The 22,325-nt window shown below is 37.9% G+C and overlaps 1 protein-coding gene across 22 annotated transcripts in view; it reads right to left on the bottom strand.

Moving 5' to 3' along the window:
- Window positions 1-1,520: 1,520 nt before the first annotated feature.
- Window positions 1,521-22,325, bottom strand: part of DLG2 (discs large MAGUK scaffold protein 2) — a gene marked incomplete at both ends in the record, with an annotated part of 2,113,672 nt that continues 2,092,867 nt past the window's right edge. For 21 of the 22 annotated variants that reach the window (XM_080704556.1, XM_080704554.1, XM_080704555.1 and 18 more), the window contains 6 exons: window positions 1,521-1,627; window positions 3,412-3,503; window positions 9,537-9,646; window positions 18,413-18,585; window positions 20,774-20,875; window positions 21,800-21,850. In XM_080704556.1, coding sequence (XP_080560682.1) covers window positions 1,521-1,627; window positions 3,412-3,503; window positions 9,537-9,646; window positions 18,413-18,585; window positions 20,774-20,875; window positions 21,800-21,850 — 635 coding nt within the window. The remainder of the gene's footprint in view (window positions 1,628-3,411; window positions 3,504-9,536; window positions 9,647-18,412; window positions 18,586-20,773; window positions 20,876-21,799; window positions 21,851-22,325) is intronic. The other variant, XM_080704564.1, reaches the window with a different exon arrangement.

Below are 22,325 nucleotides of genomic sequence, written 5' to 3'. Positions count from 1 at the left end.
GCTTTGGGAGGTTTCTTTTTTTTAAGTCATCATTATTATAATTGTTAAAAAATAAACTTGGTCCAGGTACAGCCCCAAGGAAGGCAGTTCAGTCAGTTGAGCTCAAAGTCACAAATTGTCTTTCCTTGTGGCTCTGTCTCTTTGCTCTATAGACTGAAACAAAAAAGTCTGCACCCCTTGCCCCCCACCCCAATCAGATGCTTCTCTTCTCTCTCTTCCTTAAAGAAATAGTACTTTTTGGGACAGATCTCCCTGTGGCTCTAATACCAACTCTGGCTGTTATAAAACTCTATATTACTCTGTGCAACAAAAAAGAATGATCCTAATTACTCATGGTTGGTCAGAATACTAAATGATCCTTTAAGAACGGTATGCAAGTAACTAGGAACAGAGTTATTCAACTATTTGCATGGTAGGCCCAGGTTATTTAACTAGAGAAAAGCAAGATGTCCCTTTAGATCATTTATCTCTAAAATGCCATCAGCTTAAAAATGTATTAAACCAAGTATCTTCCAAAAATATCCATGAGAGCAACTCACTACGGGATGTGCTCTGTAAGAGTGTATTGATAATGTGCAAGGGAGATCATGGGAGGGAAGGGAGGGAAAAGTCTGGGTCAGACTTGGAAGGAACGAAGGGGCTCTTAGTGGATCATTGGCAACAAAAGGGAGAGTGCAACTTCAGTTCTTGAATTTGATCATCTGCGGATAGTGCATACATTTAGTCTTCAATTAATTTGTCTTTACAAAATATTTCACAAAACTTTTTTAACCTATAGAAATTCATTTCTATACATTTAATATATTTTTATTGTATAAATTATTCTCATCTGTAGTGCCTTCTTTCAGTTTATAAGTGGCAAAATAGACAATTAACAATCGCAAAGCTCATCCCAGGTGGAATCCCCTCTTCTCATAAGGTTAGTCCTCCATACACTTGTGAATTTTATGAAATGCTTGTCTTTGCAGATGCCAGTCAAAGCAACTATTACAATCATCCTTCCCTGATAGAATGTTGTCTCCAAAGGGACTCCTCTCTTTTTTCCTTCTTTATTTCCTTTGCTTGTTAAGAAATCAAAGGATGTGCATAGTTATAAAATTCAAAGTGTACCAATTACAGATGTGGGTAATGGGAAGGTTGGTGAGGTTCGAGTGCTGGCAACTTTTCTTTAAAGCAAAAAAAACACAGAGAGCTCAGCAGCTAAGTCAGCTCTGGACATCTGCTGGAGTGAGGAGGCTGCCCAACTCTTGGGCAGGAAGCCCGTCAGAGGTTCATCCCTACACCTGGTACTTTGAGCAAACCAAAGCCTTCCTGCACACTGCAGTGTCTTTTCCGTCCCACCCTTTGGCCCCTCCGTTTCCTTCATGGCTTCATACAGTTTGTGTTGTACATTCATAAGAATTCACATTGACTGCAAAAACATAAATGCAACAAAAACATAAAAGCCTCCAAGTAGTATATTATATATATTTTGTTCTTCTAAATGCTCTTCTGTCGTCGTCAGAGGCGTGGTAGCTAATTTATAATTTTTCCTTGGAGGGAATCCAGATGAAAGGCCCAGATTGTTCTTCAATAACAAGCTTGCACTGATTATATATGTCTTCTAAGGTGTCTCCTTGCACAATAGCTGTAACAGAAGCAAACATACCAAAACTTAGGAATCATTTGCTGGGTGGTGAAGAACAATCACCAAACAACAGAAGCTCAATGCAGTGACTGATAATACATCAGGAAGCTGAATACCACTTTTTACTGGTTAAAAAAAGGCAGAAAAATTCAGATAAACAAGGTCATATCAACGATTAAAAATTATTTCAATGCATGTCCTAGGTTAGTAATAATGTATCAGTTATTGTACTTTCTACATCTCTGCTTGTAGCTCCATACAAAGAATCATTTGTTTATTTAATAAATATTTTACAGGCGTCTGTTTTGAGCCTAATACTGGATTGAGGCACAGATCAATTTTTAGATAGAGTTCTCCTTATTTAACAAAGAGAGCTGTTCTTACAATCTCTATACTTTACTCACTTGGGCAGAGGTAGATTTTTAGATAGATATATTAGACATAGAAGACATAATTATGATTTTAGAGAAAATTTAAGTAAACTTCCCTAACCCCCACAACCTTTAATAGGAAACTCCATTTATTCTCTAAGTAATTTGGTAAATTTAGGGTTTATCAGCATGGCTATTTATTATATCTGATATATTTAAATTTTATCAGATAGTGGCTATTTATTCCTGATAGCCCCTACTTATAAGAAACAAACCACTAAACTGTGAATTACCTAAAACAGCAAGTAACTCAGAGTGGTCTTAAGTACATGTTATTATCTCCTTTGAACAAAAGCTATCTTGTACCTATTATCTCCAAACATTCACAGTATCCATGTGATATTAGGCTTAAATATAAATTGCTACTGAGACATAGTTTAGCTCTTCAAATAGAATCCTCAGAATATAGTAATTATAATATATTTATTCACATAAACCATTGGCCAAAATGTACATTGTTTTGATTTGATTTTCCTATTTGGATTTTTTTTTAGGATGAAAGATAACTCAAAGTTTAGTTACTGACAGAAACTTTACTTGATATTATCTAATTAAAAATATCTACAAACTGCTATGATACTGGTGCTTTTTTCATATTCTGAATAAGATAAAAAAAAAACACACCTAATTTCACACCAGGAGGAGGAAATTTGTTTTAAAACCATTGAGAATCAGTTGTAAGGCAGATCCCACAAAGTTTTGATTCTCTCTGGATTTAATTAGTTTTCCAGGAAAATATATACAGATAAAAACCTCAGAATATCCAGAAGAAAATTTTCCTCTATTCCCAAACTTCATGTTTCCAAAGAAATATTTAACAAGAATGAAAGTTTTGTATTGAGACTTGACACAGTCTTAATGGAAACACAGGGAAGGGTTTCAATCATGTTGTTCAGGTGCTACTGATGGGGAGACAGGCCTACGGGAGAGCCCAGGATGGGGGACCTGATACTGCTTCTCAAGAGTAACTGCTTTGGACATGGCCCAGTTTTGAGCCCTAACAGTTTCTCTTCAAGATTTCCAATACTATCAGAGAGATAGTTTAATGAGGTATCAATGCCTAAATCTCCTTACTAGCAGGAGATAGTGTGGGGCATCTGCCACTCAAGCTTTTGGATCAGGCCAGTGAGAACCTGGGAGCTGGCTGTAGGTGAACTCAGAGAAGAACGAACAGAACCCAGAGTTCTGTATCAAATAGGTGAGGCAGGGAGGGCCTTCCTCTGTATAAAACAATTATCAGGGCTTCTCAACAGGAAAGTTTTAGGGCCCAAGGATACCAGGCCTGGAGCCCTTTATATACCAATTGTTAGACAATATATCCCTTTCTTATAGTCCAGGGAAAGTGGTCCTTACCTGTAAAATATTCTCCAAATTCTTGTTCTAGCTTAATTGCTCGATCATAGGTTTTCTTGGCTTGTTCCTCTGTTAGGCGCTTGTTCATCTCCCTGGCAAATGAGAGTTTGGGATTAGAACACGAAGGGAATATACCATAGGGTATTTGCATAAAGTACATAGGTGTCCCTTTAGGCTTACATTTCTTCAGGTCCTACTTCTACACCTATTCCTTTATTGGCTATGACTTCTAAGTTCAAACTCTCCTGGCCAGCTTTTTTTTGGATTTGTTCCAGGATATCTCAGCCACTTTTACAAGAGGGGAATAGGATGGAAGGATGTCCTTTGTAGATGGTCATGGGCAGGGGCAGAGATGGAAAGAAGGGAGAGCTTATCATGTCCTTTGGGTCTCATTACTTCTATACTTGACTGTTCTCAGGTCCTAGCTTTGCAAAAGGCTTTGATTTCTTGCCTCCCTCATCCTCCTGAAGGAATACTGTTCATTCTCATTGTGCATTTGCACACATGAGGAGTGGAGAAACACAAATGGTGCTTCCAAATAATTGTAGAAAATAAGGCAGGGCCCTTAGGTATATGTCACACCCTTGTCAAAAAGGCATCCTTCGGCTCTTGCTACTCAACTGCTGAAAGAGTCCAGGCATGCCTAGAACAACAGGAGCTCTGAGACTCTCTGTTTTTATAACTGGATCACAGCTGGAGGATCTATGAAGAAGGACTGAATTACAATGAACACAGATAGGAACAATTCAAAAGTGCTAGGACTGAAATATTTTCAAATAGACTGTGATTAAGTAATTTAGTTAAATAGAGGCTAGGACAGAGGAGCTAGGTATAAAAGAACGGTTAGTATGTTTAAGAAGCACAGGAAACAGAAGGAATAACTTCTAATGTTTGGTTGCATAGTAGTATAACTATGGTTGACAACAATTAATTGACTATTTAAAAATAGCTAGCAAAAAGAATTTTGAGTGTTTCTAACACAAATAAATGTTACATATATGAAGTGATAGATATGCCAGTTACCCTGATATGAGCATTACACATTGAATTCATGTATTAAAATATTATAACATACTTCATAAATATGTATAAATACCATATATCAATTAAAAATAAAAATATGCTGAGCATGGTGGCACATGCCTATAATCCCAGTATTTAGGAGGTGGAGATAAGAGGATTGCAGGTTCTAGGTTAGTCTTAACAATTTAACGAGACTCTGAGCAACTTGGCAAGACCCTATTTCAAAATAAAAAATGAAAAGGGCTGGAGTGTAGCTCAGAGGTAGAATACACCTGGGTTCAGTTCCAAGCATGTACACACACACACACAAAAAAAAAAAAAAAAAAAAATATCAGGTAACTCTGAGGTCTACCTTATTTTTGTTCTGATAGAAGAATGGGCTGCAAAATTTTTATGCCTAGGATTATCTGTATTTTTCTTTATGTTTGTCAACCAATGATTTATCACTAACTATATGTAAATGTTGCTTCAACATTGTAAGCTTAATTTAAACCTAATCTAATCTCAAGGATAAATCAACGTCAAAGAAAAATGAAAAATTCTACAATTTTTTCTAGAAATGAATTTCTTAACTATTGGTAGCTTTATCCTCCATATCCTCCAAGCATTAAAAAAAAAAAAAACCCAGCCAAATGCAACGAAATTACTGATTGGTCCGCCCAAATCCATCACAGGGACACGTAGCATTTGGGAAGCATTGCTGTCATGTGTGCCCCTCAGGAAGCCAGAGGTCTATGTCGGAAACAGATCCCTTTTCTAATACAAGTTGTGGAGATTCGAAGCAGTCCCAGTATATCCCTAAGGTTGCACATTTAATAAAGAGAAATCTGAAGTAAAAATACAGGCCATTTCTTTAAACCATTGTCGAAGAGACTTCCTATTAGATATTAAGACTTGATATCTTTCAAATGAGGCTTATTTGTAAAACCACAAATGTGGCGTTAATGTCATGTTTTGGACATAAGAGAAACTAAAATAAAAAGCAGGAATTCCCTCCACTCTTGTAGTTGAAGCAAACGCATCTTCTTGTCCCCAAAGGTCCAAGCCCTGGAAGCTGTGTGTGGATGTAATTCTTGGGTACAGAAAATGCTGGATTAAACCAAGGAATGCTCTTCAGAGAAAGATGGTGATTTTTCTCCAGCTGTAAAGAAATCATATAGTCTGATTCTCCTTTGACATTCTTGGTCCATGGTTGTCTGTTTTGTTTTTTTTTCTTCCCTGAATTCTACTTGTATTTGCCGTAGCAGTTACTTAGTTTAGGTTGTTTGTTCTTCTCTAATGTATGAGTTTATTTTGTCTCCTTGCCTAATTTGCAAATTCTTTGGATTTGGATGCAGAAGTCATAGTTTGACTCATTATTAGCATGTGGCATAAAGCCTGATTTAATGCATATTTGTTGAATGAATAAGCAATGAGTGAATAAATGGGGAAATGGACAAATACACATGATTATGAGGTAGACAGAGGCAAAAGTAGTGCACCATGGAAACAAGATGGTAATAGGCAAGTGGAGGTGGCCCATGAGGAATACACCGGAAAACTTCGCTTTCCCTCGGGGTGGGGGCAGAAGTTATGGTGGTATGAGAGAAAAGAACATCTCTTTCGTACATGCCCTTGGTTTTATCTCCTCTGAAGAGGCAGCTATGTATGGCTAATAAGCTCTGTGGTTTAACGTGGATGATGCACTTGAGAAATAATGTGTGTGATGATGTATCAATGCTTAAAAGTGACAGCTGCTGTGCATTTGTTCTGGCTGACCTGGCATTCACTCCTTCCCGGGGAATGGGCAATTCAAGCTGGCTTTGCTCTGGAAGTAAAAGCCTCTGAAAAGAGCGAACCAAACCGTAAACATCCAGAGCATCGCAGTAAGACCGCATCGGTCTGACTGTCATCATCGCTGTGCTGGAGATCCATGACCATGACGACCGCGCAGTATGTCAGATTCACTGTCCTCATTGTGCAACCCAGCCCTCGGGAGGTTTAACTTTCCTCAGTGGTAAATGGCTGTGACAGTGCTCAAAGGCAAAACTAAGTAAGTCATCTGACCATTGCGGAAGGAGGTAGACCTTGTACTGAGCACCAGGCGGGACTGTCTTCCAAAGTCCTGCTACACCAAACGTGCCGCTGCTGCTCAGTCCACTGTGTGTTTATGATGTGGAGACTCCTTTTTCTATTTCAGAAACAGGCCTTTAAGATGCTATTGCCAAGAGGTGAGGGGCATTTTTATCTCTATCTATCTATCTATCTATCATCTATGTATCATCTTCGATTTGTTTTGTGGTACTAGGGATCGAATCCAGGAGTGTTCTACCACTGAGCTACACCCCCAGCCTTTTTTATTTTGAAACAGATTCTCACTAAATTCCTGAGGGTCTTGCTACATTGCTAAGGCTGGCCTTGAACCTGAGATCCTCCTGTCTCAGACTCCTAAGTACTGGGATTACAGGCATTGCTGTGCCTGGCTTCTGTTCTTCTCATTAATGCTAGCATTACTTAGGATATTTGTGAGGCTCTTTACAGATTATAAATCACAACTATATAACGAAATTTGTGGCTGCTTAGCTCACTTTGTGCGGTTCCCATCACAGTGTCCTACATTAGAAGACATTTAACACATGTTACCAGGGCAATAATAGTAAGAACTATTAATTTATCATCCATACAGCCATGAGAAAAGCTCTTCACAGTATAATTTAATGCCTGAGCTCATGGGGCTGAAGGTCACTGAAAGTAACATGCTGGTTTTATTTCCTCATTCTGGTAAAAATCTTTGTCTGTTATTTATGGGGATGCTTTCTGCTTTTAGGATGTATCCCTGGCAATTTCCCCAGAGCTAGGTATTTAACTTTGTTCTCCCAGACACTGCAGTTCATTTTGTTTTTCATCCTCAGTGGAGACCAGAACAGTTAGCTGATATCCTGGGCAAATTACTGCTTTCACCTCTGAGATTAAAAAAATTTCCATGTTTTCAGTCTTTCCATAAACATCGTTTTCAAAAAGAGACTCTGTGGTTCACTCTCGAATCCTGCCATACCCTCTTGAGACTCGATGCAGATAGGGTGTGAGCAAGGCTCTGTCAGCAGGCACTGGCACTCTGGGAAAAGGTGCGATTTGTGCATTTTATGGTGGTAAAAAGCATTAATCCTTTACATTAGAGTAACACTGTATCTTTTAGAATAAGAATAATTGTTGAGCACTTATACACCAAAGACTGTGTAAAGAGCTTTACATTCATGATTTTGTTGTTTAACCTTTACACTGGCCCTATCAGGTATCTCTTATGATATAGATAAAAGCAGAAGTAAATGCAGTGCAAGAAGAGAACAAGACTCGTTTAGAGGCGAGGAACTTGCTCTTAGAAAGGTACAGCAATTTGCCCAATGTTGTCTCATTAGCAAGGAACCAAACCTAGCCAGAGCAATTCTCAAGGCTTTGCTGTTCCCTCTTTGCTTGGATATCATATTTTAATGGGAGTTGCTCAGACTAACTATATAGTCAGGTCACAAACACTTGCCTGATTTGCTTTTTTTTTTTTTTTTTTTGTACTGGGGATGGAACCCAGAGGCATTCCACCTCCAATACCCAGCCCAATTTTTATTCTTTATTTTGAAACAGGGTCTCACTGAGTTGCAAAGGGCCTCACTTAGTAGCTGAGGCTGTCTGCAAACCGGATCCTCCTGTCTCAGCTTCCTGAATGCTGAGATTACAAGTGTGCGCCACCACGCCTGGCTTGCTGAGTTTTGAAGAAAGGTATTTTGCAAGTCTTTGGGGGAATAAGAGCCTGAGTCATGCATTACGCCCTCAGTCATCAATGTGCACAGCTATGGAGCTGCCGGCTTAAGTCATAGGTGTTTACTGTCATGTCACTAAGAAATGTCTTCATAGGTGAAGATTTACTTAAGGAACATCAGAATTGTATTATGGAACAAAGTCAAATGCCAGTGGAAAAAAGTCTAAAAGTGTTGTGTGCTCTTTCTCTTAAAAAAAAAAAATCCAGGCATTTAAAATGATTTATCTAGGCTGGGTGTGGTGGTGCACGCTTGTAATCCCTGTGCTTGGGAAGCGGAGACAGGAGGATCGCCCAGGTTCGAGGCCAGCCTCGCTGACTTAAGAGACCCTGTTTCCAAATAAAAATATAAAAAATAGGTCTGGGAGTGTAGCCCGGAGGTAGAAGGGTTCCATCCCCAGTACCACCCCCCAAAAAAATTTTATTTAGGAAACTGGTCTCAGAAGTAAGCGACAACTCAGAGATGATCCTCTCCTAGCCCTTGAAAAAGAAAACCAAACCAAGAAAACACCAATCTAAACCAAGCTACCCATGAAACAACAACAACCCAAACAGCAAATAAAGAAACAAAGAAAATGAAATAACTTATGAAATAAAAATGAATACCAGAAATATTACCAAAGACATTTTAAAGAATTACTGACATTTTGTCTCTAATAGCTCAAAAAAAATACTTTTATATCTATTTTTTGTGTGTGTGGTACTGAGTTTTTTTTTTTTTTTTGGTGGTGGTACTGGGGTACTGGGGTTCCTGGAAGCCCTTCTACGTCCAGGCTACACTCCCGGACCTAATATATATATATATATATAATTTTTTTTTTAAAATTTGGAAACAGGGTCTCTTAAGCCAGCGAGGCTGGCTCCGAACCAGCGCGATCCTCCTGTTTCCGCCTCCCAAGCGCGGGGATTACAACCTCTAGTCCTATTTTATTTTTTATTTGGAAACAGGGTCTTACTTATTTGAGAGCCTCACTAAGTTGCTGAGGCTGGCTTCAAACCTGTAATCCTCCTGTCTTAGCCTCCCAAGTACTTGAGATTATAGGCATGCATCACCAGACATGGCTTAGTATATCTTTTTAAGAAAAGAAATGCTGGTCTGAGGGCATAGCTCAGTGGTAGAGCACCGGCCTAGCATGTGTGAGGCCCTGGGTTCAACTCTTAGTACCACAAAAAAGCAGGGGGATTCTTAAAAGTTAGCAGTGGCGGTTCTCATTGGTAAACATTGTGTGACAAAGAGCTGTTAGCTATCAACAATATGCTATGTAATATGGAACAGTGAGTTAGTTGCGTGAGGACCTTAGTGCCCTCTACTTACATCAGTGGTTCCAGAGATCTGGGCTTTATGAAGATAGCAATGGGATAGAGCTGGGCAACTTGTAGCCGCTTGATAGCATTTCCTGACACATCAAGGATACAGTGCTTACCCTGGCAGAAACAGAAAACAGATGAGTTAATTGGAAAAAAATGGTTATAATACAACAAAAAGAAAATCAGATGTATGTTTTAGAGGAAGATATGGGAAGCTAAAGGTTAAAAAAAAGAGAGTAAATAAAAGTCTATATATACACATATACATACATCGTCATCACTGAATGCTTTCAATAGCTAATATTTATTAGCTTCCTAAGAGTCCACAACTGAGTTAGACATTTCACATATATTCTTGGTTAACTTTGTTTTCTTTTTTTGGTGGTACTGGTGTTCCTGGAAACCCTTCTACCTCTGGGCTACACTCCCAGACACCTATGTCTTATATTTTTATTTGGAAACAGGGTCTCTTGAGCCAGCGTGGCTAGCTTCGAACCTGCGTGATCCCTCTGTCTCTGCCTTCCAAGCACGGGGATTACAAGTGTGTGCCACCATGCCCAGCCAACTTTGTTTTCTTAAATAAGTACCTGATACCTTTTTTTTTTTTTTTTTTTTTTTTTTTTTTTTTTACAAAAAAGACCTGTAGCCACATGTTAGGTAACCTAGTTCAGTTTCACGAAGCTCATAAACAGTCTCTTAAGCAAACCTGAAGAAGAAATTTCCACTTATGAGACAGGTATTCTCAAGTGTATTTTATAGGAGAGAAGACTATGGCTGAGAAATATTAACTAACTTGCCCCCAAATTCAGGGCTAGTGGACTTCAAACCGAAGTCTTGAGTACTCTTGATAGAACCGTAGTTTTAATAAATGATGCTTCATTGGCTTACCCTGAGCAAGGGTAAATTTGGAAGAATGGTAATCATGTGAATTTAGAGCAATCCCATAAATATTTGCTGAGTGCTTACTTGTATCCTGCCCTTGGTACATTCAGTTTAGTGGAAGACAGATACAAGAGTTATCTTCAATACTGTTCAATGCTGAGAATCTTTCCCAGTATGTAAATTTCTAGTTTGTCAACAAATGAAAACTTGATTATATTATAGCACACTTCATTTAACTCGGCTTCCACTGCAGTGAGCACTCAGAGTGAGGAACTGCTTTATACAGTACTTCTGAAAACAGTAAATGTAGATTTGCCACATCATATTCTACCTCCTGGGAAGAAATGGCCTTATTACTCTGAGGCTAGAAGAACTTTATGTAAGAAGAGAAAAAAATCATTTTATGTAAGATAGGGACAGTTCTAAACCAATAATAGGTGATGAAAACTTGTCTACAGTAGCCCCATAAAAACAGAGTCCAGTGAATACTTGAACTCTAAGAGGAATACACAAAGAGGCTTCAGGCCATTATCACCTAAATAATAAGTTCCAAGTTTGCTTCTATGAATTTGAAACAGTTGTCTAAAAGGTATAAATGCTATTTGACCATTTACTGGCCAGGATATTTTAAGTTCAAGGTTATATCTACATAGAGATAGAATTTCCTAGGATACTGATTATAACCAGTATCCGTTAAACTGATAGAACCTAACCTTACAGGAAGAGGAAACTAGAAGCATCTTAGTTTATTCTTAGACTGACATTAAATTTATTTTTCATTAAGATATTAATGAAAGGGGGTTTAGTGTGATATTTCCATATATATATATATATATATATATATAATATATATGAGAGAGAGAGAGAGAGAGAGAGAGAGAGAGAGAGAGAGAGAGAGAGAGAGAGAGAGAGAGAGAGAGAGAGGGAGAGAGAGACAGTCCACACAGGTGCCTGGATCAAATAAAACTAAACTTTCTTCACCCTCTACCAACCCTGCATCCTTCTTGGTTCCTAGTAATCAATATTTTACTTTCAGGTCCCTAATGATCACTATCCTCCCAAATGTGAGCGAGAACGTGTAATACTTGTGTTTCTGTGTGTCTGCCTTATTACACGTAACATTATATCCTTTAGTTCCATTCATTTTGCTGCAAATGACAGAATGCCATCATTCTTTATGACTGAATGTAACTCTGTTGTGTATATATACCCCATTTTTTGTCCATTTATCTATTTGTAGGAATCTAGGTTGATTTTGCATCTTACCTATTGCAAATAATGCTTCAAGAAACATGGGCATGCAGGTTATCTCTTTGGTGTGCTGATTTGATTTCCTTTGACTATATTACCAAAAGTGAGATAGCTGGATCCTATAGTAGATCTACTTTAGTTTTGTTAAGGAATCACTATATTAGTCTTTATAATGAGTGTATTAATTTACATTCCCACTAACAATGTATTAGAGTTTTATTTTTTCCACATCCTCACCAGCAATTGTTATTTTTTAAAAAATGAGGGCCATTTTAGTTGTGGTGAGATTACTTTGGTTTGTGGTTTCAGACTGTGATTGGTTTGTTCCATTGTTCTAGGCAAGTGTCGAAGCAGAGCCTCAAGGCTGGAGGGTGTGGTAGAGCAAACCTGTTCACATCACAATAATCAGGAAGCAGAGAGTGAGCAAGGAAGGGGCCAGGGGAAAAAGATAAGCTCTTCAGGGTAGAGTCCCAGTGACTTACTTCCTCTAAGTAGGTCCCAACTGAAAAAATGCCATCACATCTGAATCTGTCAATGGATTAATCCACTGAGGAGGCCAGAGCCTTCATGATCCAGTAATTTCCCCAAATCCCCACCTCTGAACATTGCCACTGGAAATGAATCTTTCAGCACATGAGCCTTTGGGAATATTTCAGACTCAAATCATAACACCCATTCTTAAAAACTGGAATGCTTATTTCTTTGTTGTTAAGCGGTTTTTTTCCTTATCTGTTTTGAATAGTAACCCTCTTTCGTGCAAATAGTTGACAAATATTTTCTCCCATTGTGTAGGTCTTTTTACTTTGTTGGTTGTTTCCTTTGCTGTGTTGCTTTTTAGTTTAATACAATTCCATTGGTCATTTTTGTTTTCTGTGCTTTTGAGGTCCTATCCAGAAAATCATAGCCTGTACCTGGGTCTTGAAGTGTTTTCCCTATGTTTTTTCCTAGTAGTTTCAGTTTAAGACCTTAGCTTTAGATCTTTTATCTGTATTGAATTAGTTTTACACAGGGTGAGATAGGATTAAGCTTTAGTTTCCCACATGTGGATAGCCAATTTCCCTAGCATCATTTATTGAAGAGCCTGTCTTCAAATGTACGCGTTTGCTACTATTATGGAGGATCAGTTGGCTGTAGATGTGTGGGTTTATTTCTGGAATCTCTATTCTGTCCCATCGGTCTATGTGCCTGTAATTGTAAACAAGGGATAATTTATCGTAGTAGTTGTAAACAAGGGATAATTTGTCTTCCTCCTGGAATAATTTGACTTCCTCCTTATTTATTTATTTATTTATTTATAGTGGGGATGGAACCCGGGAGAAGTCTACATCTGGGTAGGATTTTATTTATTTATTTATTTATTTATTTATTTTTGTGGTACTGGGGGTGGAACCCTGAGGCTTTCTACCTCCGGGCTACACTCCCAGACCTATTTTATATTTTTTATTTGGAAACAGGGTCTCACTAAGTTGCTGAGAGCCTCACTCACTAAGTAGCTGAGGCTGGCTTTGAACCTGTGCAATCCTCCTGTCTCAGCCTCCCAAGCACGGGGATTACAAGTGTGCGCCACCATGCCTGGCGGATTTTATTTATTTTGAAATGGATCTCTTTAAGTTGCTGAGGGCCTCATTAAGTTGTTGTGGTTGGTTTCACATCTGAAATCTTGTCACAGCCTCCCAAGTACTGGGATTACAGACATGTACTACCACATACTCAGCCTCACTTGCTATTTATATACCCTTTATTTCTCTGGCCTAATTGTTCCAGCTAAAACTTCCAGTACCATACTGAATGAAAGCAGTGTCAACAGACATCTCTATCTTATTTCTGATCTTAGAAAAAAATGCCTTCAGCTTTTTTACATTCAGTATGATGTTGACTAAGGGTTTGCCATCCCTATCTATCTATCTATCATCTATCTATCTATCTATCTATCTATCTATCTATCATCTATCTATCATTCCCTCCTTTATTATGTCGACATATGAGCCTTCTATATTTAACTTGTTCAGGGATTTTATTAGATAAGTTGAATTTTATAAATTTTTTCAGCATGTATTGAGATGACTTTATGACTTTTATTCCTAATTTAAAATTGATATTATATTTATTGTTTTGCATAATATTGGACCATCCTTAAATTCATCTTGGGATGAAACCAGCTTGACCATGATAGATCATATTTTTGATATGTTTTTTGAATCCAACTTGTTGACTTATCTATTATTTTTAAACAGAATCTTGCTGTGTTGCCCAGGTTAGTTTCAAATTTGTGGGTTCAAGTACTCCTTCCATTTTGGCCTCTTAGGTTGCTGAGACTATAGACATGTACAACCATGTTCACTTTGATTTGGTAATTATTTCATTGAGAAATTTTGAGTCTATGTTAATCAAAGATACTGATTTATAATTTTCTTCTTTGTTGTAATCTTGTCTGTTTTTGGTAACAGACCTCATTTAATGAGTTTCGAAGGATTTTCTCTCAGTACCATGAAATGGATTGTGAAAAATTGCATTATTTATTTAGAAGTTTTGTAAAATTCAGTAGTGAAGCCATGAAGTTCTGTGCTTTACTGGAAGACTTTTTATTATCAATTCTATATAATGGTTTTGACTACTCAGAATTTTCATACTCTTATGGTTCAAATTTGATAGGCAATATATGTCCAGAAATGTTTCCATTTTTTTAGGTTTTTCAATTATTAGCATATAGTTTTTCATAATAAGCCCTAGTGATTTTTTGTATTTTGGCAGTATTGGTTGTAATATCTCCCTTTTCACCTCTAATTTTACTTACTTGAGTCTTATCTCTTTTTTCCTAAGTTAGTTCAGGTAAAGTTATATCAATTTCAAAAAACTCAATTCTTTCTTTTATCGATTTTTTGAATTATTTTTATAGTGTCTATAAAATATATTCTCTAGTGTCTCTCTAAGTGCTTCATTACACAAGTTTTGGTATGTTGTATTTACCTTTTTTTCTGTTTTGAGAAATTAAAAAAAATTTTTTTGTCTTCCTCAATGACTATTTATTCAAAAGTATATTGTTCAGTCTCCATGCATTTGTGTGAGTTCTAAATTTTCCTTTGCTGTTGTCTTCTATTTTTTTTCCATTTTGATCAGAAAGGTTACAGGTTATGACTTCAGTTTTTTGAGCTTACAATTTGTCTTGTGGCCTAATGTGTGGTCTACTATACAGAAGGTTCCATAGGATAGTGAAAAGATGTGCATCATGCAGTTGTTGGCTGGAATGCTGTGTGAATGCCCATTTAGTTCATTTGACCTGTAGTGTACTTTAAGTATGATAGTTTTGTTGTTATTTTTGTCTGGATTATCTGTTCCTTTATGAAAGAACAGTGTTGAAAATTATCACTATTGTTGCATTGGATAGCTAAATCATTTTATAAAATTGAGTTTTTTTTTTTTTTTTTTTTTTTTTTTTTCCGGGTCTAGGGATGGAACCCAGGGGCATTTGACCTCTGAGCCACACCCCCTGCCCTATTTTTTTAATTCTTTATTTTGAAACCAGGTCTCACTGAGTTGCAGAGGGCCTCACTAAGTAGCTGAGGCTGTCTGCGAACTACGATCCTCTGGTCTCAGCCTCCCGAATGCTGGGATTACAAGCGTGCACTTCTGATATGAGGTGATTATAGATTTATAATAGTTACAATTTCTTTTTCTGCATTTATTTAAAAATTTTTTTATTGGTGCATTGTAGTCATACATCTTAAGGGGGTACAAGATGGTACATTTCTATTGCTTGGAGTATTATTATTTTTCCATCCTTCTACTTTCAATCTCGGTGTATCTTTAACTGTAAAGTCAGGGTTTTTTTTTTTTGTGTGTGTGTGTGTGGTACCGGGGTTCCTAGAAACCCTTCTACCTCTGGGCTATACTCCCAGACACCTATTTTTTATATTTTTATTTGGAAACAGGGTCTCTTAAGCCAGCGAGGCTGGCTTCAAACCTGCAGGATCCTCCTGTCTCCACCTCCCAAGCATGGGGATTACAAACATACACCACCACGCCCGGTTTAAGGTCAAATTTTTTTAGGCAGCATATTGTTGACTCTTGTTTTACTTTTTTCATTGTTTTGGTGCTTAGGATTGAACCTATGGCCATTCTACCTCCAAGCTACACCTCAGCCCTAGTTTTTTTTTTTTTATTTTTAAACAGGGTCTCACTAAGTAGCTGTGGCTTGCTGCAAACCCATGATCCTTCTGTGTTAGTCTCCCAAGTATTAGGATTATAAGCATCCACTCTCATGCCCAGCATTTTTTCTTTCATTTTTAGAAAACTAATTAGCCAGTATGAATGATTTATTTGGAGAATTTAACACATTAACATGCAAGGTAATTATTACTAGGTAAGGACTTACTCCTGTCAGTTTGTTGATTTTTCTCCTAATTGTTCTGACTATTCTTTGTTCGTTTAGTCTACTCTTGTTCATGTTTGTAGTTTGATAGTTTAGTGTATTGATAATGTTTGATTCTTTTCTATTAGTTTTCAAGTGGAATTTATCCTTTCACAAGCTTCTTGATGGTTTGATGGTAGTCATCTTTCACTTCTGGATGTAGGAATTCTGTAGTCATCTTTTATTAGGGTGGTCAGGTAATCATGAATTTCCTTAGCTTTTATTTGTCTTGGCAGGCATGTTTCCTTCCTTTATGAAGAACAGCCTGACAAGTAATTGTTGCCTGAGTGTAGCAGAAACCACACGGGCAGACAGTCCTGGAACTGATACAGTCCATGTGCAGCTGGCCACACCCTTGGTCTCAGGGACAGTGCTCTCCTTCTCCTCCCTGTCACAACACATATATCTGACAGTGCAGGACATCCAGCAGGTATGGGTCACAGTCACTCTACTGGGACAAGCTGGATTCACAAGGTGTGTACAATGGAATGTTTGTAGGGTTCAGAGATGGGCTTACCAGGTGTGTCTTACCCCTAGAACAGAGCCAATTCAGATATTAGTGTCCTTCTCAAGATGGATGGCTCCAGGCTACAACACTCGTGGGATTCACTGGGAGATAGTGTGAGATCTTTTCCAAAAGAAGGATACTGTGCAGATTTCAGGTTATTTATCTGTGAGGGCTGCAGTGGGATTGCCAGCATCTGCACTGCTAGCATTTATTTGCTGGGACACTCTCACTCTTCTCTTACAGAGGGGAAACTCCCTCTCCCTACTGTAGAACTGGGGCCGCAGTTGCTGGGGTATTTTGTTTTTCTTTCTATGCTGCTGTCCTAGGTCTTTGACTATCACTAGACTGTAATCTCTCTCTTGCTGATTTTCAGGTATTTTCTTACCATCATCCATCTTGAAATGCAGCAGGGCCCTTGTTACTTTCGTTTCTTTGGGAAGGAGGAAATGAGTACTGAGCACCAGCAGTTAGCTATTTTTGCCTCTTAGCAGAATTTCTTGTTTAATTTTTTTTATCAGTATACCAAAAGGGGGATAAAGGTCACATCAAATAAAATCATCTCAACAAATGTTTTCTAGAAATTTGGTCCAATGTATTTATAAGACATAGGATCTCTATATAGGCAGGTCTTTGTTTTTTTGGTTCTGGGAATTAAACCCAACAGCACTCTACCTTCAAGTTACACTGTTATTACTTTTCAGTTTTTAAAAACTTTGAAACAGAGTCTCAATAAGTTGCTAAAGCTGGCCTCCAACCTAAGCCTATCCTGACTGAGCCTCCCAAATACAGGGATTATAGGTATGCATCACTATTCCTGGCTGAGCAAATCTTAAAGGAACATTAAAATGCCTTTCTTTTATAGTCTTTCTTAAACATTCTCCTTTTCCCTGTGCTTCTGAAATCTTCCTGAGGAAAGGAATGGCAGTATTGATACATCCTCTAAGTTGGAATGAGAAGTGTTGGGCAGCCCTTCTAATCTCTCTGCTCCTCCACAGTGAAAGCAAGTTTTCAGAGAGACCAAAAACCAACTCCTTCTGAGTGTGGTGGTGCACGCTTGTAATCCCAGCATGCAGGAGGCTGAGACCAGAGGATCGTGGTTCACGGACAGCCTCAGCTACTTAGTGAGGCCCTCTGCAACTTAGTGAGACCCTGTTTCAAAATAAAGAATAATAAAAAAAAATAGGGCAGAAGATATAGCGTGGAGGTCAAATGCCCCTGGGTTCCATCCCCAGACCTGCAAAAGCAAAAACAAAAAACCAACTCCTGGTAACACAACCTATCTAAGACAATCAAGAGTAACAAAGGTTCCTTAATGTATTTGGTTTTATTTACTGGGGTCTCAGTCAAGGACAAATGAGTCCACATAAACTTCAGACTGTTAACTCTTTCTGGCTTTATAGGCTCCTCTCTTTTCCCTCCCTTCTCCAAGTCAGTGGGACTCATTTATTGAGATTAAAATGAATATTAGTAAACTGGGCGTGGTGGTGCACGCTTGTAATTCCCTGCGCTTGGGAGGCGGAGACAGGAGGATCATGCAGGTTCGAAGCCAGCCGTGCTGGCTTAAGAGACCCTGTTTCCAAATAAAAAAAAGTGTAAAAATAGGTCTGGGAGTGTAGCCTGGAGGTAGAAGGGTTTCCAGGAACCCCAGTACCACCAAAAAAACAAATAAAAAAATTAGAAACATTGCTCTAAGGTAGATCTCTGCTTAGATATCGCAAAAGGAATACTTAATCAAAATTCACAGTAGCAAGCAGCAAAGAGTAATGACCATAAAAACATAATTTGCTACCTGGATACCTTCTTTTGGAAACTGTTAGAAGATTGGCAAACATACCCTTTCTGCTACAAATCTCACGGATTGCACACTGGTGCCATATAAGTTGTCATTATACTGGCCGGCTTCTATAAATTTGTGCTCTTGGATATCTTTCTCCATTTGTTCTCTAGAAATGACAAAGTGATAGTCTCTGCCATCCACTTCATAGTCACGCTTTGGCCTCGTAGTATCTTTATAAAATAAGAAGTAATAAAATTAAGATGCATTTATATCCACAAACTTTCTTTCCATCTATTTTTCTCTACCATACCTTCAACAAAGATACACAGCAATATATAATATGATGGATCATGTCACAGTAATAGATACCAACCAGTCTTACCATTCCATTATAAACATCTATAAAATTGTTTTTAGGCATCAGGTAATAGTGCAGAGCTTGAATTTTCAGAGAAGAGACACATGAGGGAGACTTCATTCATTCTGCCTCTCTCTGACTACAGTTCATTTCTAAATGGAGAATCTAGAGGTCACAAAGCATTAGGAGACATTGCAGTTTAGCCAGAAGTGGGCATCTAATTGAGACCCCGGAAAGGTCACATCTTAGAATACAACTTGGGACTTGTTTTTGACCCATCTTTACAAAGTTTAAAATCAAACTGCAACTAGAAAAAGCTAATCTGTCAGTAGATTATTGCTTGCCAGAAAAAAATCACATAAAGAAAGATAAAAAAATCCAGACTCAATAACAAAGCACTGTGATGTTTAATACAAAATAAAAAGTATAATACAAGCAAAGAAACAAGTGTCACATAACTAAGAAGTAGAAATTAGCATAAAGCATCAATATGTATAGGGATTTGAAATATATTTAATAAGAAAATTGCAGGTGAGACTAAAAATCAGCAAATTTAACATTTTGACTTAAATGTTTTGGTAAGAAGGAAATAGTCTAGCAAAATGACTTTAAAAAGTTAAGGTATTTTCAATCTTTGACTCAATTATTTTTAATAATCTATTTTAAAAACGATCAGATGCAGTTTTATTCCTGAAGATGTTCATTATATTAATTTATAAATAATTATAGCACAGTTACAATTATATTTTATTATAATTCTGTGATGAAAAAGAGAAAACCCAAAATGTCCATAAATGAGGAATGATTCATTATGATGTAATAATCATTTAAAATAGTTACATAAAAAGTTAATATTAAGCAAAGCAAAAAAAATTTTTTTGATCACATGAAAAAATGCATGTATTGGAGGAAAAATACATGAAAATTTACCAAAATATTGTGGCTGTGATATTGTTATTTCTGGGCATTGTGTGGGATTGTGTGTACTTTTTATTTCTGATTAACTGTCTTTTAGCATTTTCAAGTTCTTTAGAATAAACATACACGGATTATCATAAAATAGTGCTGCTAATCGAAAAAGAGTAATATCTGCAAGAGGGAAGGGAAAGTGGAAATAATGCCTAAAGACTCTGTTTTCATTCTGTCAAAAGTGGAAGATCACTCACTCTGGAAGCTGCGGTCTCATTTGTGTCTTCTTACCTAAAGACTTTCTCAGAACCTCTTTCCAGAGTCCTTGCTGGGAACTGGTTTGTGAGATTCTCAATCATCCTATACCCCTTTCGTCTATATACTACATACATATAATTCTTGCTCTTTTTAATACTCTAGAAGAAATTTTCAGTATTGAAATGTTAAAGACACTTGAAATCATAAGGGTTGAAAAAAATGTAGAGAGAGAAATATGTTAGGATCAGATTTAAGAGCCTTATTATCTATCTAGTAAGTTAAAATTTCCCAGTGGGTGTTTCTACACACATAGATGATCTCTATGCATGGGAAAAGTGAGTGGAGAAATGGCGGTGATGGGGGAAGAGGTACAGCAGATAGACTTCTCACAGAACCGCAGAGGGGCCGCTGGACCTGATGATTATCTAGAATGACAAAGCAGATTAAAGTCCATAGTGGCCTAGAGGGCAAAGTCTTATACACCTTCTTGTCTTCATCCTCCTAAGACCGGGACTGTCAAAACACACAGGGAAGGCTATTTGGTTTTGGGATTGACACATTATCTTAAGTCATTCTAAGATAATTGTATGTAGGGCCTTTTTCTGATCTCCTTATCCTATGGAAAAAGATACTACTTTGGTATAAATGCCAATAATAAATCCCAGGCTGTTTTAAATGCTGGAGGTATACAAAGATCCCTTCTTCCTTCTCCATACTGCAGCATGAATGCAAAGCATTAGGTAGAGAAATAAAGGAAGGTGTTCAGATAAGAGGTAACTGGTAGTATGTGGATCACCAGAGAGACTCCTACAAGGACACGATTACATTTTATCATCTTATTTAGGATCCAGTTTTTTTTTTTTTTTCCTAGAGAAAAGGAAAATGATACTTACGAGGCACACAGGAGCCAAACTTATCAGGAAATTCAGATATCAAGTCATCATTAATTCGATCCTTCATGGGGCCCAGGATAATCACAGGCCGGGTGTAGTTTACTGCAGACAAGGAAAAGAAGATATAGATGAGGAGAAAGACTTGGAAACAACTGTAAAGCTGTCCTGTGAGGTGATTCTTAAGGTGAAATCCCTGAACAATAAGAACTGCTAAGAGCGCAATGTTGGATAAATGACCCACACACCCCTGCACGGGGAATCAAATGTTTCACTCTCAGGATGTTAGCTTGCCTATTTTCTGGAGTTTACTGACAGGGAAAAGCTTTCAATGAAACGAACTATTTGGAGGAGTTTTCCTTATTCTCAGGCTGTGCCTACACAGTGTCAAAACATCTGAATTTAGTCAGTGGAGTGGGAGAAAAAAAATTCAAATGAGTTGTTTGGACATTATTTAAAAGTAATTGTTAGTAGTAATGACATCTTGTTTTTATACTTTCTTTTCCTCAGTTCAAAATATACTCTGTACTCTCTGGGGTTTTCCCTTTTTTTTTTTGTATCTAGGATTAGAAGGAATCTTAAAGTTCATTTGGTCCAACTCCCCAACTGATGCTTGAATTTTTCTCTGTGACATTCTATCAGTCTCCATATAAATGTTCCAGCAAAAGGAAGCCAGGTTTCCTGAGTAGCTCACAGATGGCTTCTACCTTAGGTGTCTGCTAGAAAGTCTCGATGACAACGGCTTCTCAGGCCTGTGGCTGGGGCTTTTGAGGTAATTTACATGTGCTCTTCCCTATTGGGTGCCACTCATCTGAAGGGTGGCCCCATCCTTTTGGGAGCTGGCATTTCCCATGCTCAGCTTGGAAGTTGTATTAGAGGCAAAGAAAGTAGGCTATGGTCTGGGGCCAACTGAGCATGACAATGTGTTCAGTGTGTATTAGCACTCACACATCCTTAGTCCTTCACTCTTTCCCTCCTTTAACAATGTTGCCTTGGAAATCAGGACCCTGAGCATGCTGAGAAACTTACTTTCCTGCCTTGTGACAGGCTCGTAGGAAAGAATAAGGTCTTCTTGTCCTCCTGAGAAGAGAAGAAAGGAAAGTTACAGTCGACTAACAACGAGTTATATACCCTAGATACAGTCCCTGCTCTAAGACACAAGAACAGACACAGTTCGGGGTTAATTTTTTTGCTCTCCTTGAACCATTCCAAAATACCATTCATCCTCATAGAACTCTAGCACTATTTTGGTGTCAGGTTTTCACACAGTCATAACTCTAAGCAATAACTGGGGACTAGTCACCTGCAGCAAGGCAATGATCTGTGAGACGGCTTTCTGTCGCACATTAGAAATGGAGTGCCATGCCGCTACACCACGCATTGCCACCTAAGTAAAGCCACTACTTAGCTCAAGGAAAGGGGCTATTGAATAGCTTGTTGCTACCTAATCTGTTCCTTTTATTTAATCTTCTATTTTATTTCCCTAAGAAACACATAGTTCAAAAGCAAATGTCTGTTGCTTTCATTCTAAACATTTCATCAGAATATATTACAG

Source organism: Muscardinus avellanarius (genome assembly GCF_963383645.1).
Source record: "Muscardinus avellanarius genome assembly, chromosome: 1".
In the NCBI taxonomy this organism is placed as follows: domain Eukaryota; kingdom Metazoa; phylum Chordata; class Mammalia; order Rodentia; family Gliridae; genus Muscardinus; species Muscardinus avellanarius.
This window is presented reverse-complemented; position numbering and strand designations above follow the sequence as displayed.